Raw genomic sequence first — 17739 nt, forward strand, 5'->3', positions numbered from 1 at the left:
ACCACATCATTCCCAGAGTGAAGAAAAACAATTATTTTACATTTAAAGCTTTGAAGTACTGTGTCAACACACCCTACCCCTAGTACTCCCCTTTCCTGGTATCTTTCATAATTCATTTCGGCCTGCCCCTCAATCTCTTCATCCGTGCTCTGTCAGTTCGTGTTTGACATTGTCGTTCGTGTAATGTGACGCGTGTTTCTGGTCAGGCAATTAATTGTCGTGTGGGTGTGTGTGTGTTACAGCAGAGATTCTCAACCTTTTTCGCGACTGTAGCCCTAAAGGGTGAAAGTATGTTCGTGCATAAAAGTACATATGTTCATTATGGCGTGTGCTTATTTACGTCGCTGCATATCCCATAATTGTCTTATACCCCTACGTGTTCCACAGGTTGAGAACCGCGCTGTTAGAGCGCAATTGCATGGTTGCCTCCAGTCTACAGGGAAATGCGTTCTACAAATAAAAAATCTAAAATGATGTAACCAGTAAGATCCTTACAATTATCAAGTATAAATACTGTGCGATCTTACCCAGAAAAGAACACTGTGAACGTCTGGAAACGTTAGACCCCACAGTCAGTGTTTTAAAGTGAGTTTTAGATCTTCGATGACTTCAGTAACGTAAAAGAGCAGAGTAGTACAATATCAGATTTCACTAAAAAAAAAAAAATACATGTTCACATGTAGATCTAAAGGCTGAGTATTATAATAATAAGGGGCAGAGAATCAGTTTTATTGGGCGCATCAAATGCTATGTCGACATCTCTATCAAGGCTGCACGCTATCGTTGCTGCAGTCGATCAAACTCTCAACCATCGCCATTAGTCGACCATTGAGTCTAAAGATCGACCAAACAGATATCTATATTCTCTTTGGATGGGCTGCTTGACAGGCTTACTCCACAAACAGATTCAAGCTCACAAGATCTGGATTTTTGATGACTGGAATTCTGAAACAAACTGCATGCTCTTTTCTTCTGGGACGCGATGCACAGTTCGCCACCAGATAATTATAAATAGCTAACGCACCAGAAATGGTTTGTTTTTTTTTTTTAAGTATTCGCTTCTCTGGCAGCAGACTTAACTATTCAGCTATACCCTGGATACCGTGGGTCAAAAAGGCGGGGAATGCTTAATTCATACTGACCAGAATATGAAAAAGTAAAAAGCAGCATTTATGGGAAGGAAAATAACGAAGTTCCAAATAAAACGGCTGATTTTTTTCCAAACTATTTCTTCTTCAACCAGATCTAGCTGTTTTTCCCAATGTATACCATATTTTGAGTTACCATCACCATACTCTGCATTTCTTACAAATTGTACGTGTTGCTTTACATACAAACGATCTGTCCATCAGTGCGACAAATAATTTTTCTTGGACTTAAACATGCATCCGATCGAAGACTGAATTGAGACTGAGCAAGATTATTTGTTAAGAATGCACTAAATTGACCTTGTCAGTCGTCACTTGGCTGATACCTGTCGTTGGGGAGAGTACATGGATAAACGTGGCAGCTGATAAGGCCCGCCACTCGGTCTTGTTCTTTCCCTGGCCACCGCGGCGTTGACTACCCTCCAATTAAAGTACTTATAGGATATATAGTCTTCGACAAGGTGTCACGCCGTGTCACATGGCTAAATCGGACCAGCTTACGTCGCTTGACTGTTGCAAGTAGAGGTCCCTGGTGTCCCACTAGTGTGGTAGCCGTAGTTCGTACAACGTCGTTGGTTCTATGCTCTCTATATGAGATCCAGAGCATCCTCCTCCGGTGCTAGTTCTAGAATGCCTGGATTATCCTTTCCGTTTGGTGAGCAAATTCCACGTGTCACATCCGCATAGCAAGATCGGTACTACAAGGGATTTATACTTATTGTACTTTGTATACAAAGGGAACCTGGTCTTATGACTATGCCAGATCATATCTAGCGCTTAGCCATCGATACTGTTGCTATTGGGATCCTGATGTGGATATCTGACCTGGAGCTGTTGTCCTTGGAGAGGGTGGTTCCCATGCAAGTACTTGAAGCTGCTTACTTCTTCTTGCTGTACCCCGTTCATACACATCTCTGCTCTGCTTTGCCGTCGCCATTGAGAACAACCTCGCTTTGTTTAGTGCTAGTCTCCATTCCATATGCATTCGAACTGTCAGTCTGTTGGTAAGATCTATGTCGTCTGCAAAGCGTAGGTTGCAGATCGGTCTTCCACCAATTGAAATGGAAGTGTGATGGTCGTCGAGGGTTTCGCGCATGATGTTCTCCAAGAAAATATTAAACAGCACAGGTGATAGTGTACATCCTTGACGTACGCCTAGGATGGTGCGAAAGTAATTAAGCTGCTATGTATTCGGTTGCTCAGCAGTACAGCATTATTTGAGCTATTTACAAAGCTTCAACGACTTGAACGAGACGTTCTTTGATGCTGAATATTCCCATCACATACCATAGCCCCTTGAGCCAGACTCTGTTGAATGCCTTTTTTAAGTTGATGAATTTGCGATAGGGGTCCCGCTGATGCTGAAGATGCTTCTCTATAATGATCTGACAGTTGAAAATCTGCTCAACTGTACGTGCTTCTACGTGGTGTAAAGCCAGACTACTAGCAGTTCTTCTGCTGGGGTTCTGCTGGGGTTCTGTATGACCTTCAGCAGGATTTTGCTTGATAAGGTTTATGATTCTGTAGTTCTGGCACTGTTTGTTAATTTTTTAGGGGACGGGTATGACTAGTGACCGTCCCTTCTTTTTGGCCGGCCAGTCTTTGCGTTCGCAGACTCTGGCACAAAATAGAGGGGGCCTTCATAGTTTCTTCCCCACCCTGCTTGAACAGCTCATCTGACACGTTGTCAACGCCTGGCGACTTTCCTCCCTTCAGACGGCATACAGCTCTTTTGACCTCTTCACCAAGGGCTGGTAGGTCTGTAGTTTTGATAGTTTTCATAAAGTCGAATGAAACATGGTAAAGAATAAGACATCGGTAATCCTTTGCAAAATAAATTGAGTAAAAATGTGCTCGAAATTAGGTGTGGAGAGGGAAATTTCCCATGTTGATAAGAATTAACCATGCCGTTATCGATCAACGTTTTCAATTGTCTTTTGTCGACCAGGATGAGGGGCCGTATTTGAATGCCTGGACTCTTCCTGAGAAAATTTGATATCAAGCAGGATCTCTAGAACGTCGATGGTCATTTTATTATTGGGGTGAGGTCTTTTAGGCCCATCAATTGTAATCGAAACATTCCCAGGAAACCTGTCTTAACCGAACATTGCCGAATGATGACATAGATGACAATTTTAATGTTGTTTGTCTACAGGTGATGAACAGATAGTAGTATCAACTGACAAAGTACTAGGAGGATGACGGATATGCAGTTCAGACACATTTCGTTCCAGTCTGCAATGCCAACGCATTTTTGTAAATATATATAAAGAAATATAAGGTATTGAAATTTCATTGACCATTTGTAAGGTGACCAGACGTTTCGGGGGCGAAAGCGGGACACGTGCCGATGATGGTGTCGTCACCGTCCAAGAACGCCGAATAAAGTGATTTTTAAAGACAACCGGGACATTTCATGGACTTGCCAGAAAGCCAGAAAGCGGGACATTGGGCGTCCCGCTCGATATTCAGGCGGGACACGAGGTCAAAAGCGGGACTGTCCCGCCTAAAGCGGGACGTCTGGTCACCTTAACCATTTGACGGAGATCCAACTACCATGATAATGTATCTTTACTCCTGTGTGTGTAAATGTCTGTATGAGTATGTATGCCTGCCCTTGTAAGCAAAACAAAAATTTCTATCTTGGATCTCCTCGACAGACAATAAAGTCTGATTTGATTTGAATATGTGACTTCGGCAACTTTTCACATGATGATCATATTAAAAATGTAATAGATGTTCGATAATACGTGTCTAGCTTAAGACCTTGAAAACAGTACTGAGAATGTACAGTTTTCACGTGCAACTCCAGGGTAAATGGGATGAATGCCGGCAATGATTTCTCCTACAGTGAATTATCCACTTTAAAAAGGTGGTGTGTTTGTGCTTATGTTTGTGTCGTATATAGAACATCAATCTGTGTTATCGCCGATCACGTACACATCCACTTAGAACGGCAGGGAAAATTGTGAGCAAATGTCTCGTTTATGGAAAACTTAAGTCAAAATTTGCATAGGTAGTTTGCTGTGCGGCATCCGAAATTTCTTTTGCGGTAAACTTTTACTGTTTACACACATATTTATAAACAATGCTTATAGTATAACACATAAATTAAATATACTCAATATTTAGTAAATTTACAAGTAAAAAAAAGAAAAAGATGCTCTGAGAATATCTAGCTGAACGCAGGCTTCAACAGACCTTAACCCCCTAACAACTAAAATGGAACAGGCGTAAGGTCTTCGTACCGTCAGAAAGATGTATGCTCGCAACGAATGCGCGGTAGAACTGCAAAGCAAACTCGATGCGAAATAGAAAGTTTGGACTAACATTGCACTCATTTTCGTCTTACCGTTATAAAAATGGTGAGTACAAATGGGGGTTTTGTTGTTGTTGTTATTGAATAATTACAGAAAAATATAGTCACTAAGCGAAGTACACAAAGTTGATATTTTTTTTAAATAGTGATTCGGTTTTAAGTTCATTGTTTTTTTCTGACGCATAATCGTCAGATGAATGTTATACTTTACAATCTAATGACTATTGTTCTCCATATTTGTATGTTGACACTACTAGTAGAGGGCGAGTCTTCTAGCTTCACGGAGCATGGGAGCTAATGCGATTTACACCTCTCGTATTTTCGTACTAGAGTTGTAGTGATCTCCCTTATTTTGTTTCTCATTGCACAAGTTTTCGTGGCTGTTATATTTTTATAAGTATATTCCATACTATTACGTGTTCTAGGCTGTCGATTAAAGTAAGTGCGTTTGTAATATTAGATTAGTTTGAGTCAACATCAGGTTGTTTTTTATTACCAGAAAATGGAAACGGGTTCGGATTTAGGCTCGTCAGCTGTACAGAATTTAGCTAGTCTCTTCCAAACGTACGTGTTTATGGCACACACTATGCCCACATGTGCAGACGTTGAATTCTAAATGGAAGCATATTTATTGATTATTATATATATATAACTTATTTCGCACACCAACAAATTGGAAATATTACCCGTATAACCATTAGAAGAACGATTGCATTTGTAATGGTGTACATAATAATTCACATGTAGTCTGAACGAGGTTTCAAGGGTAGGGGATGAGATGACTAACCGTGTCTTAGGGTACTTCGGCATTTCTCGCAGCCAGTAACGCAAGCTGTATTGTGCATCAGATCCATCCCAGTTCGAATTTTAAAAATTGTTTCTTGACAACGTGCGAGAAATGTAATTAAAAAAATTGCAGTTACGAATTGACATCATTTGCCTGTTCCATGTGATGGTAATTTCGGAATCTGTAGTAGAAGGTGCTGATCGAGGTTTGTGATTAAACCCTGACGTGAAAAGTTGAATGTTTTGTGTACATCCGTCCATGAGCAAGATGCACAGCCACGGGTTTTGGTGTGAAATTTATTAAAATGTTTGGCGTGCACTTTAGAAAAATTTTAGTAGGGAATATCCTTCTTAGTGAAATGGTTTCAGCACAGTTTTGTTTTAGGACCTACGATGAACTGACTTGTTTTGTTTAGATGACACCCGATTCCAACCCGAACTTTTAACCAAACTCGAACTCAACCACTAACACTAATTTTAGCCCCCCCCCCTCCTTTTTTTTTCTTTTGGTAAAACATTGCATCATGTTACTATGAAGATGGGTATTCAGGCTTATTCTGCATCTGAATCGTGTTCGACTGTAATCCTATCAAAATAAGAGTACCGATTTGCCATTGTTATGATACTATTAAGAATAACAAGGTGCCATGACCTTGCGCAGCAATTTCTGTGACATTATTTTAAAACAGAAAGTAGACATGCTCCAGAGTAATGCATACATACCTAACTTAGCCTGTGGCCTTGGCATACTCAAAATGAATATCCCTGACAGATTTGGTGTGATAAATGGCGAGGATTGATCAGAAGTTCTCTCCCCCCTCCAGCCTCCATCTCTGCTGTATTTAAAAGATGATCACAGTAAGCAGTTTTGGTGGAAGATCTCCCCCTTAAGTCGCTAGGTGGCATGTGGGGTTAATAATAAGAGTTGGCATGTAACCAGGTCATTGTAAGATTTAGACAAAAATATCACAAAGCATCAGGCGGGCTTTTTTTTAAAAAAGCATTTTACATACATAGGTGCACAAGTATCCATTTTACGGTAGGCATTCAATGAACGTTATTTTTGTTTGAAATCATCATTAGTACTAGCAAGATAATTGCATCATTAAAAATGGGGACCGCTGATACATTTATATTATTTGCAGGAAAACTGTACCTTGTACCAACCTGACACAAACCTAATGCTAAAAGGAATCAAAATGCAAAATGTTCTGGCTTGTTAAGTTGGAGAAACTTGGCCAGCATTTAGAAAATGCTGTGTAGTCTTGTATGCTAGAGTACAGCATGGGGGTTTCCAAACTCAAGTGGAGATACTTTTTTTGGTTACGAATTAGTGTGCTCAATGTTCTATTTATCTTTGTCATCTCCATGCCATCTAAGTAAGTCGAGTGCTCTGCGTCTTTCTTTAGTGGGTAATTTGGGTCTACTGTCCTTCAGTGGAACTGTAGAGGGATCCAAACTAGCATGTTTCTGTCCTGGGGCTAGGTGTACAAAACACTGTTAGCATGTTAGGCCGTGGACATTCACGATATGATTATTGACAAGTCACTGGATTTGCCGTTGCTCACTGAGACGTGGCTTAGGGAGGCTAGAGATGAACTTGTTATCAAGCAAATCACTCCCGTGGGATACTCGTTCATTCACAATCCCAGGTCTGGAGATAGATGTGGTGGTGGGATTGCTGCTGTATATAAGAAATCCGTGCTTCTGAGGCCTTTGGTGTCAGAAACGTTCAAGACTTTTGAGTCACTCAGTTTTGCCCTCACTTGTGGTTCACTGACGTTTCATGTCTTGCTTCTGTATCACCCTCCTTACTCTTGAAACAACAAAGTGACTAATTCAGCGTTCTGTGAAGAGTTTATTCCCCTGGTCTCCAACCTAGCTGCTGCCAACAAATACTTGTTAATTCTTGGAGATGTGAATCTTCATTTTGATGTGCCATCTGACCATGACACTAAGAGACTTTGTCAGCTGTTGGATTCCCTTGATCTTGTTCAGCATGTCAACTCCTCTACCCACTGTAAGGGTCACACCTTGGACTGGGTTATTGCGAGACCCGGCCATCACACTGTTAGGTCTATTGTTGTGGAAGACTTGCAACTTTCGGATCATTTTCTTGTGTTGTTTACTACCAGCATGTCAAGGCCTGGCTTACCGAGAAAGACTGTGAACACTAGAAATGTGCAGGGCATGGACTCTGATTCTTTTCGTACTGAACTTCAGCGTTCTGCTCTCCTGGTCTCCCCTCCTGACAATGTGGATGAGCTTGTGGCTCTGTACAACAGCACCCTGACTACTCTTTTTGACAAGTTTGCGCCTGTGAAAAAGAGGTGCATTACTGAGCGTCCTGATACTGCGTGGTTTACTCCAGAGGTACGCCAAGCCAAGGTCAGGCGTCAGGCAGAGCGCAAATGGCGCAAGAGTAGACTGGAGGTGGATCGTCAGATTTATCGCCATACAAGGAGCCAGTGTTCAGCCATCATTGTCAAAGCTAGGTCGCGGTATGTTATGAATATTCTAAGCTCTGCAGTTTCTGATTCCCGCAAGATGTTCGCAGTTGTGAATGGTCTCCTGGTTAAAGATGTGACTCAGCCTGTTCTTCCAGAGATGGATGACCAGACCGCTGCCAGTACATTAAGTGCTTACTTTGAAGACAAGATAAAGACCATAATGGACAGCTTCAGTGACTCGGTTGATACTGTGGAGCAAACCAGTGACTTATTTTGTGGCACGCCCCTCTCTAACTTTCAACCAGTGACAGAAAATGAACTATTGAAATTAGTTCGGCGTTGTAGCCCAACTACGTCTGTGGATGATCCTATCCCCACTCGTGTTCTTCTCCAGCACCTTGACATTCTGCTTCCTGTACTCGTACGCATAGTCAATGCTAGCCTTTTCTCTGCCACTGTACCCAGACTATTTAAAACAGCTGTGATCAAGCCTATCTTAAAGAAGCACAACTTGGACCCGAGCTCGTGTAAAAACTATAGACCTGTGTCGAATTTGCCTTTTGTTTCGAAACTTGTGGAGCGTGTCGTTGCTCAGCAGTTGACACTCCACCTGGACCGCTACAGCTTATTGGATAAATTCCAGTCGGCGTACAGACCCAAGCACAGCTGTGAGACAGCCCTTCTGCGTCTTATGAACGATCTTCTGTGTAGTGCGGATGCAGGGAAAGTGACTCTTGTGGTCCTCCTTGATCTGAGTGCGGCCTTCGATGTCATTGATCACACCACTCTACTAACTCGTCTCCAGATGGAGGTGGGCATTGGTGGTTCCGCCTTGCAGTGGTTCCATTCCTACCTCAGTGACCGCACACAAAGGGTGATGGTCAATCAAGCTTCTTCAGTGACAGTTCCATTGCTGTGTGGTGTCCCGCAGGGCTCTGTTTTGGGCCCGGTTCTATTTTCTATTTACACATCTCAGCTTGGTCCTCTCATTGAGAAGCATAATGTGAACCGTAATATGTTTGCAGATGACACTGAACTCTATTTTTCATTTAGTACTGACAGTGAGTCGGTGCGTGAGGCAGCTTGTGCTGTAGAAGATTGTTGTTTAGAGGTCAAGTCATGGATGCTGAGGAATAAACTCAAGCTTAATGATGAGAAGACAGAGGCGATGCTATGTGGTTCCAAGCTTAGCCTTAGCAAAGTCTCTCTAGACTCCATACAAGTGGGTCAAGCTAGAATCCCCCTCTCCAGCTCCGTACGAAACCTTGGACTCTATGTCGACAATCTTCTATGTCTGATCATGTCATTTCTGTAGTCAAGGCATGTTATTTCCATATCCGCATACTTGGACGACTCCGACCCAGTCTTAATAAGAAGACTGCAAATGCAGTTGCTGTGTCCCTCATCGGTTCTAAATTAGACTATGCAAACAGCTGCCTCTGGGGGATTTCAAAGAGCGAATTGTCAAGGCTTCAGCGAGTGCAAAATACGGCTGCGAGGATAGTTGCACGAAAGAAAACAACTGACCTCATTACTGCTGTACTACGTGACCTACATTGGCTTCCTGTGGAGAAAAGAATTGAGCACAAAGTGTTAACCTTGACATATGGCTGTCTTCACGACCTTGCGCCTGTCTACAAGAACTCATTCGCTGTTACCAACCTCAGCGGAACCTTCATTCAGCAGCCCAATTCCGACTTGAACAACCGAGTGTTCAGTCAGAGAATACTAACAAGAAGACTGCGGGTTTTAGATCCTTCTCCAATGTAGCCCCGCTTTTGTGGAACTCGCTTCCCCTCTCGACCAAGGAGTCTGTTAGTCTTGCATCTTTCAAGAAAAATCTTAAGACTCACTTGTTTAAACTTATTTGAAGTTATCATTTGGCCTGCAGTTTGGTGGCTGCTGGGATCACCGCGCATTGAGCGCATCTTTGTCCTAGGTACTTTGTCCTAGGTACTTTAATGTTACAAAACACAACAGCAACAAAGAAACTTAAAGTAAAGCATTCCTCATAACAGAGTGCTTCCTGCGGAAAAATTACCTTTATTGCACAATTGCTTGCAATTGTATCTAGTGTTCACACATTGCGATCATGTCTAGCAGATGCTATCAAGTTTCATTCTTAGTACAGTGGAACCTCGGTTAGCGAACGCCTCGGATAGCGAATATTTCGGTTAACGAACAAAAATTTCGCTAAAAGTTTGTCTCGGATAGCGAACAAAATTTCGGATAACGAACAGCCACGTGAACAACACGTGACCGACCAGCATGTCATCATTCGCGCTCGAGACACAGTTATGATCGGTCGTTCCTTATCTATGCGCATCCTTCTTATTTAGTGATTGTTATGCTTTATTTTAATAAGATAATCCTCAATCATGATTCCAAAGAAGATTAAGAGCAATTAATAGTAGTGAGGTAATGACAAGGAAGCGGCCAACAAATGAATTGAAAAAGGAAATGATTTCAAAGTATGAAGGTGGCATGCGTCTGTCGGATATGTGATGTCATATTATCGAAGAGTTTTACAAAAAAGGCAGAAGGAACAGACACTGGACAAGTTTTTTTTTTCTTTAACCTCAAAGCTACAGAAAAAGGTTACCCCTGATTTTATAATGTCACGTGTTCATGGAGGGGGAATCAAAGCAGTAATTCCACCCCATCCTCACCACACCTGCTTCCATCCACGCCGTCAAAACGGCAAGTTTTCTGATGTTTCAATGCTTTCGTTAATGTTTTTATATTTAACTTCATTTAAACTGCATTATAACTGTTCTCATTAAAACAAATACCTATATAGCCTGCAACTTTCAAATATTAGCGAGTCAACGGGGGCTGGGAACCAATTAAATCTATTTCCTTTATTTCTTATGGAAAAAATTGTTTCGGATAACGAACAGTTTTCCAGAACGGATTAAGTTCGTTAACCGAGGTTCCACTGTATATATAACCTTGTGAACTTGCCCCAAACAGCTAAATGACCTGGATTTTGCAGACAACGTTAGTCTGCTGTCTCGTTGGCAGCAGCATGCACAAACTAAACTGAGTAAGCTAACAGAGGAAGCAGAGAAGACTGGCTTAAAGGTCAACTGAAAGAAGACCAAAGTGATGAGAATCAGCAACAAGCAGGAACTCCCAATCCAACTTCAAGGAGAGAACATCCTGGAAACCAATTGCTACGTGTGTCTGCAGATGATTGTCAGCTAGGATGGTTGAGCAGACGATGACGTCAAACGCCGCATCATCAAGGCCAGGCATACTTTTAACAGCCTATGTCCATCTGCAACTCCCACACATTATCCTTCTGCAATAAGACCCACATCTTCACCACCAAAGTGAAGGCAGTCCTGCTGTATGGTTCTGAAACTGGGAGAGTGACAAACACCATCAACAAGCTCCAGAGCTTTACCAACCAATGCCTATGCCATATTCTGGGAATAATTATATAGCCTGAAAAGATCTCAAACAGCAGTCTCTGGAAAAGAACCAACCAGAGCGCTACTAGCCAAGACATCACAAAGCGCAAATGAGGCTGGATAGGACACACCCTACGTAAATCAGCTGACGCCATTGCCAGTCATGCTCTTCACTGGAACCTTCAGGGAAAGAGAGTTGGGAGGCCAAAGAAAACTGGGAAAAAAGCAGTAGAGAGCAATGTCGGAACCATATGGGCCCTACTGAAAGGGGCTCAAGCACATGCCTTCATCATGCCGAGAAAAAAAAAAGCAAAATCGCTACAATGCATCTTTCAAGTTGAAAGTGATCGACCTGGCCATTGAAAAGTATATATTTGCGGCTTGTGTGTGAATAGAGAGATTTTTTTCATTTCGTGGGTGTGGCTTATATGCATGTGCACTCAATAAACCAAAATTTACATTATTTTTCCCAGGATCTTTTGAATACATTGAAAGGTTGTAACTTTGACAAATGGTGTGAATAATGAACTTGCATTAGAGGTAGGTATACTTTGTAAACTGTTAGTTTATTCCAACCTCTCTGGAAGAAACCAATTACCTGTATAAAACATTGTAACAAATAAAAAGAAAACATTAAGAGCAGCAGATTTTTTTAATGACTTGTCCGATGGAAAGAAACTTGCCATAAATAGTTTTCTTTTTGTCAGTCATCCACAGATGTCTCCCCATCGGCTACACCAAGTACAACACCACTGGTTGGAACTCATGCACCAAAGTTTGGAACGGTCATTCCCAGCAGAATTTTTGTCGGTGGAATCGCCGCAAATGTGAGCATTTATAGACTTAAAATTGTTAAAGTTGCTTTACAGAGAAACAGTTCAGGCAAGCTTGTAAAACTACTGCAATTTTAACTAATAATTACCCTTTTTGCCTTAATTTGTTTTGAACAAATTTTATAGTGAAGTTTCATCTTTGAGCTTAAGGTTGTTTTTCAGGGGAAATGTGTGTAACAATGGTAGGGAATCAAGAAACATTTTCAGTTAGCTTGATGACAATATTGACCTCAACCATTGTCGTTTACTTTCTGTTCTCTCACTCAGTAGCAGTTCTAAAATACTAGAAGTCTTACAATGAAGAATTCAAAATTTCTAGCATTTTGCCTGAAATGTTTTCAGAATTTTGGAAGGGCAGCAATATTTTGTATCATCCAGTATTCACAGTTTCTATAAATGAAATTTCATTACATAAATTTTTCAAAGCAGACCGTTCAGAATGGTAATAGATATTCTAAAACGTCCAGCTTTGACTGGTGTCCAGAATAGATCCAGATTTTCACCCAGATTCTTTCCTGAAGAGTTGAAGGAAACCTTAACCCGAGAGCGCAGTGCAGTTTTTATGGGGTGTACTTAAAATAATTGTGCTGTTATAAATTATTTTTATCAAGCATATACAGACCAAATGATACTTGTTTGTGCCAGAAAGGAGAATCTCTCAGTGGTTTGATAAATTTCAAATTTTTTGAAAAATAAGTGGAGGTAGGAATGGACAAAATTCGTTTTACAGTTGATTTTTGTCATGCTGCATGATTTGAGAGTCCGATGTGACTTGTGGTCACCCCCAGTGTTGCTGGATGCACTATCATAGCCACTCCCTAAGCCCACATTACCACTTGCTCAGCCAGAGGCAGGACACAATGCTAGCAAACCACTGATATGTGTTGGCCAAAAGACAAAATGAATGGTACAAGCAACAGCTTTGTTGACACAGAAAATTATAGGTGAAAAATTTATGTACAGATACACACCCACAAAAAAAAAAAAATGAATACTACCCCATTTCCAGGTAAGAGACACCATGATAAAAACCTAAAGGAGAAAGGTGATAAAAGCAGGACAAAAACTCAGCACATGCTGCTGCATTTCTGAGATAGTGATAAGAGCATCTCCAATGGGGCTTTCAAGACGAGCCTTACAGTGAGAAGAAATTTGCACTCGTTCCTTTCTGATTCCTTCGCTCTCTGAAGCATTCTACCACCACCACCACCCTCCCTCATGGGTCCAGCTTCTCATACCTGGGGTGAACACATAGCCAAAGCTGGGTGACCAAGCTGGCCCACTCCTTTCTCTTATGCTTTTCCTTTTTCTCCTTTACTGGCCCTTTTATCTATATTCTTTTTCTAAACAAACATATTCCTGTCACACAACAGTTTTATCTTTACAATCTTCTGTCTTCAATGGTCTCTCTCCTGCCTGCTCTCGTCATGCCTTTTTTATTTCCTCTGTGGCCTCCTTCCACCACCAGTTGGTGCAACTTACCTTGTAGTGGTGTGGTGGCTTGCGGGCCTTGTTGATCCACAAAGCTATGTCGGCAGGAGTCTTGTGCACCCGGCACGTCTTAACCAAGCCAAACAGATCTGTCAGGGGAGAGGCAAGACTGAAATGTTGCACTCTGGCCTTTCAGGTTGGAGGATTTGCTTTAGGATCACAACCCACTCGTGTGTGTATATATAAAAGGCTGTTTCTGAAACCTCAACAAATGCCTGGTCAGGAAGATTCCTCTCTAGAAGAGCTTAAGACGTGTGCTGGTGAAAGCATCAGGGAAGCCAGCTCGCCAACTCATCTTTTGATGACCAAAGCAAGAACCAGGATAAGAGACCTGGAACATCACTACAAAAGTGGCAAGTCAGCTCGAGTGGTAGCAAAATGAGAAAATGCAGCATTAGGGTTCTTGGGTTATGCGAAACCAGATGGAATGGAAGTGGCCAGACCAGACTAACATCAGGAGAAACCATTATTTACTCTGGCCACAAAGACCTGGACCACAATCATACCCAGGGAGTAGCACTGCTGATGTCGTCAAAGGCACTGATGGCCTGGGAACCAGTCTCACCATGGCTCATGTCAGCAAGATTCAATGCCAAAGGAAGGAAAATCACCATCATCCAATGCTATGCCCCAACAATTGCAGCAGAGGAAGAGGAAAAAGAAGACTTCTAGAGTACCCTATAGTCTCTGCTTGTCTACACACCAAGAAGAGATCTGAATATCATTATGGGAGACCTAAATGCTAAAGTGGGAAATGATAACACCAACAGGGTACTCATCATAGGAAGACATGGTGTCAGCACCTGGAACGAAAACGGGGAGCTCTTCACAGAATTCTGCGCTTTCAATGACCATGTCATAGGTGGCACTGTGTTCCCACACATGAATATACACAAGACAACTTGGACTTACCCTGATGGCCAGACAGAAAACCAGATCGACTATTTAACAGTTGCTCGAAAGTGGTAATGTTATCGAGGGAGAGGCAGGAAAACTACAGTGCTGGAGGGAGCATTTTCTGAACAGATCAGATCCCCTTCAGCTTGCAGACATCCAGTCAGCAGCTATAGATCTCTTGAAACTCTTGCAATCCTATGTCTGTCGTTTAAAAGCTCATCCTGGAAACTCTGCGTACCTGTACTGTTTTCGGATCTCCGTGTATCTCCCTGTATGCCATTCGTACCAAGGAACAAAAGCCATTATCATTCTGTGTAGCACCTCACCTACAAGCTGCCGGAGTAGATATTCAACATGTAGAGCATATTTCTCTACTACCAGCTCCTCCTTGGACCCTTCCTGTTTCAGAGATTTGTCTTACAGCTTTTAAAAAAGGACACTGGCCCTCATCTTTCTCTGTTTTCATGAACTTCTTTCTATCCTGGATTCAGTTCCATCTTTACAGATTGCTCCAAAGTCCTAAGTGGTGGCCCAGCTGCTGCGGTAGCATTTCTGTCCTGCCAACTGCAACAGACTGCTTCAGTCCTACTGGCGGATGGCTGTTACATTTTCACTGCAGAACTTCTTGCCATCTTGCTAGCCTTGCAGCATGTTCACCGCTCTTTAGAGCACAACTTTTTGATTATTTCAGACTCTTTTTCTGCCCTCCAAACTCTCTTTTTCTGATGATTTTGACCACCTTCTTGTGGTCTAGTTTCATAAAATTCATGCAGCACTCGTTCAGCGAAACAAGAATATTGTTTTAATTTAGGCTCTGGCAATGCTGGTATCCATGTTCGAGCAGACAAGGCTGCATGTCAGTCCCCTGGCAAATTACAGTCGCTGGTATTATCAGACTGTAAACCTTTCTTCTCGGCCTAGTAAGCGGTCCGGTGGCGCAACGGTTAGCGCCTGTCACCAATACAGTGAAGGTTGGCTGCCCAGAGTTCATTTCTCGTCTCAGGCATGCTGTTCTTTTTCTGCACGTGGCATCTGTTTACAGGGCTGGCTGCCTTGCCGTAATATAGCCTCAGTTGCTGGCACGGCGTAAAACACCACTCCCCCCCCCTCTTCTCGGCCTATGTTCAGTCCTTATGGCAACGCTGGGACACTAGGCAAAAATAAATTAAATGCCACTCTTCCCTGTCCTTTTGACTGCCTACCTCCATGCCATCCTGTGAGGCGGGAGGAGGTGGTCCTTGCTTGATTAAAGTTAGGACCCACCCGTTTGTCCATGGTGTAGAGGAAGTTTTCATGTGGTACATATTACGATTATCCTGAGCTCAAGACTATCTGTCGGCAGTTTTTTAACAGAAAATTCTTTGTCTTCTTTGTTCAGGTCTGTCCCATTGGCAGCAGTCTTTACGTTTTTAAGGAGGATAGGACTTAATCATCAAATTTAAGAAATTTTATATCCTGGTAATTGTTTCTCTAGAGTTTTGTTTGTTGGTGACCTTTTTGGGCTTCACCACTCCTTTTTACACTTAACGCATTCTTTTACTCATTGTTTATTTCTTGCGTTAACCTTTCGAAAAGAATGTTATGGTTATATCCCTTGGGAGGTTTTGTCCCTAAGCTTTTAAAGTTAAGATTACTTTTTGTCTTCGTGAGATAGCCTTAGTTGCTGGCATGGGGTTACAAGCAAACCAAAAGTCGGTTGCCTTGAATTTCATTCTATTGAGTGCACACCTGTGTGTAAGCCACACCCACTATATTTTTTAGAAATCTCTATTCACAAATAAGCCACACTGATTTATAAGCTGCAAATATATACAATGGCCAGGTTGATCACCATTAACTTTAAAGCTGCATTATAGTCATTTTGTTTCATTTTCAGCATGATGAGAGTGTGTGCTTGAGCAAATTATCTGACTGCTTCATTTGTATGCTGCTTTGGTTTAAAAATGTGAACAATTAACAGAGATGTATGCTCCTGAAATCAGGAAAAAGCTGCAAACAAGCAACATCACTGTTTAATCTGCAGGGTTTAAAGCTGGGGAAAACATTTGCGGCTTATTCCAAAATTATATACGCCCCCCCCCCCCACCCGTGCCACTTTCAAGAGCTAAAGAAGCATCAGATACTAATACTGGATTCAGCTATACAATCTTATAACAGGGATATTTGCAACAGATTATACATGTTTCATTTATATTATAGACTTAGTAAGGTGTCAAAAAACTTCCACTAATGTACACTTACCTAATGTATACTTACTCTTGAAAAAAACCTACCAAACATAATGACATCCACTCAGTGTTTGGCTAGTTTTATTTGCGATTTCTGCTTAAGATGCTCTAGTTTCTGAAAGTATATTTTAGACATTTAGTTTAAATTACAGTTTAACCTTGTATATTGCGACCACTTCTTAGACCGAGAAAATGGTGAGCATATGAGTGCGTGTTTCAGACTGTTGAAGCTGAACTTAAACAGTTTTTCTCTGCATTTGGTGCTGTCAAAGATGCAAAGATTATTGCTGACAGAGCTGGAGTTTCAAAAGGGTATGAACTAAAAATTTTCTGTAATATTATCACTTTAATCTGCTCAAGCATTTGTGCATGTTTACACATACCTGTGAAAGATCAGTGACAAGAAATAGAATTTAATTTAATACATGGTATCCTTGGTGGCTTTTTTTTGTTTTTTGCATCTGTCAGATGACCTAAATGAATGTCCAGGTGTACCATTTAATTTTTGGGGGGGAGGTGGGGTGTTGGCCTTCACCGATGGGAGCAGAGAATTTATAATCCCATTTCGTGCTATGTGTGTTTATATAATTGCATCGTTGCACTAGTTAAATCTATACCCACTTTTGTCTTTGATGGTGTATATTTTTGTTAATCCAGGTATGGATTTGTCACGTTTGAAAATCAAGAAGATGCAGATCGAATTATCAAGAAAGAGGTATGTTTTGCCATCTGTTAATGTAATTTATAATGCACATGTCATGTAGTTCTGACTGGTTAATGTGCATGCAGCTTAGCTGTAATGTTAATCATGTTTTTTTATATATACATGCACCAAATATTTTTTACATTTGTTAATCTTTTCAAACTGATTTTTTGGCAACTTTGCACTTTTTAAAATAATTTACTTTCCTAGTACTGCAGTTAAAGAATTAGATTACTATTGCAGAAGTCTTTTATATATTGAAAAAGTGGCAAGCTAGTGTACTACTATTTTGGCAAAAAGAATATATGTAACATTCACAACTAGAAAGATTGACCAAACTGGATTCATTGATGATAGTTCAGATCAGCTAATGAGCACAATATGGAGACATATTTCTGTGTAAAACTGCACAGTCAAAGATAGCTGAACATGTGGAGAATTGCGTAAGATAATTGCATATCCCTATGA

At 41.4% G+C, this 17739-nt stretch overlaps 1 protein-coding gene across 1 annotated transcript; it reads left to right on the plus strand.

Annotated features, from left to right (window-relative positions):
- The first annotated feature begins 4385 nt into the window (after positions 1-4385).
- Positions 4386-17319, plus strand: LOC112564658 (protein boule-like). The gene is made up of 4 exons (XM_025239622.1): positions 4386-4513; positions 11827-11946; positions 16789-16880; positions 17226-17319. The coding sequence occupies exons 1-4, from the start codon at positions 4511-4513 to the stop codon at positions 17302-17304; spliced, it is 294 nt and encodes a 97-aa protein (XP_025095407.1). The 5' UTR covers positions 4386-4510; the 3' UTR covers positions 17305-17319.
- Positions 17320-17739: the final 420 nt, after the last annotated feature.

Source organism: Pomacea canaliculata, linkage group LG5 (genome assembly GCF_003073045.1).
Source record: "Pomacea canaliculata isolate SZHN2017 linkage group LG5, ASM307304v1, whole genome shotgun sequence".
NCBI lineage: Eukaryota > Metazoa > Mollusca > Gastropoda > Architaenioglossa > Ampullariidae > Pomacea > Pomacea canaliculata.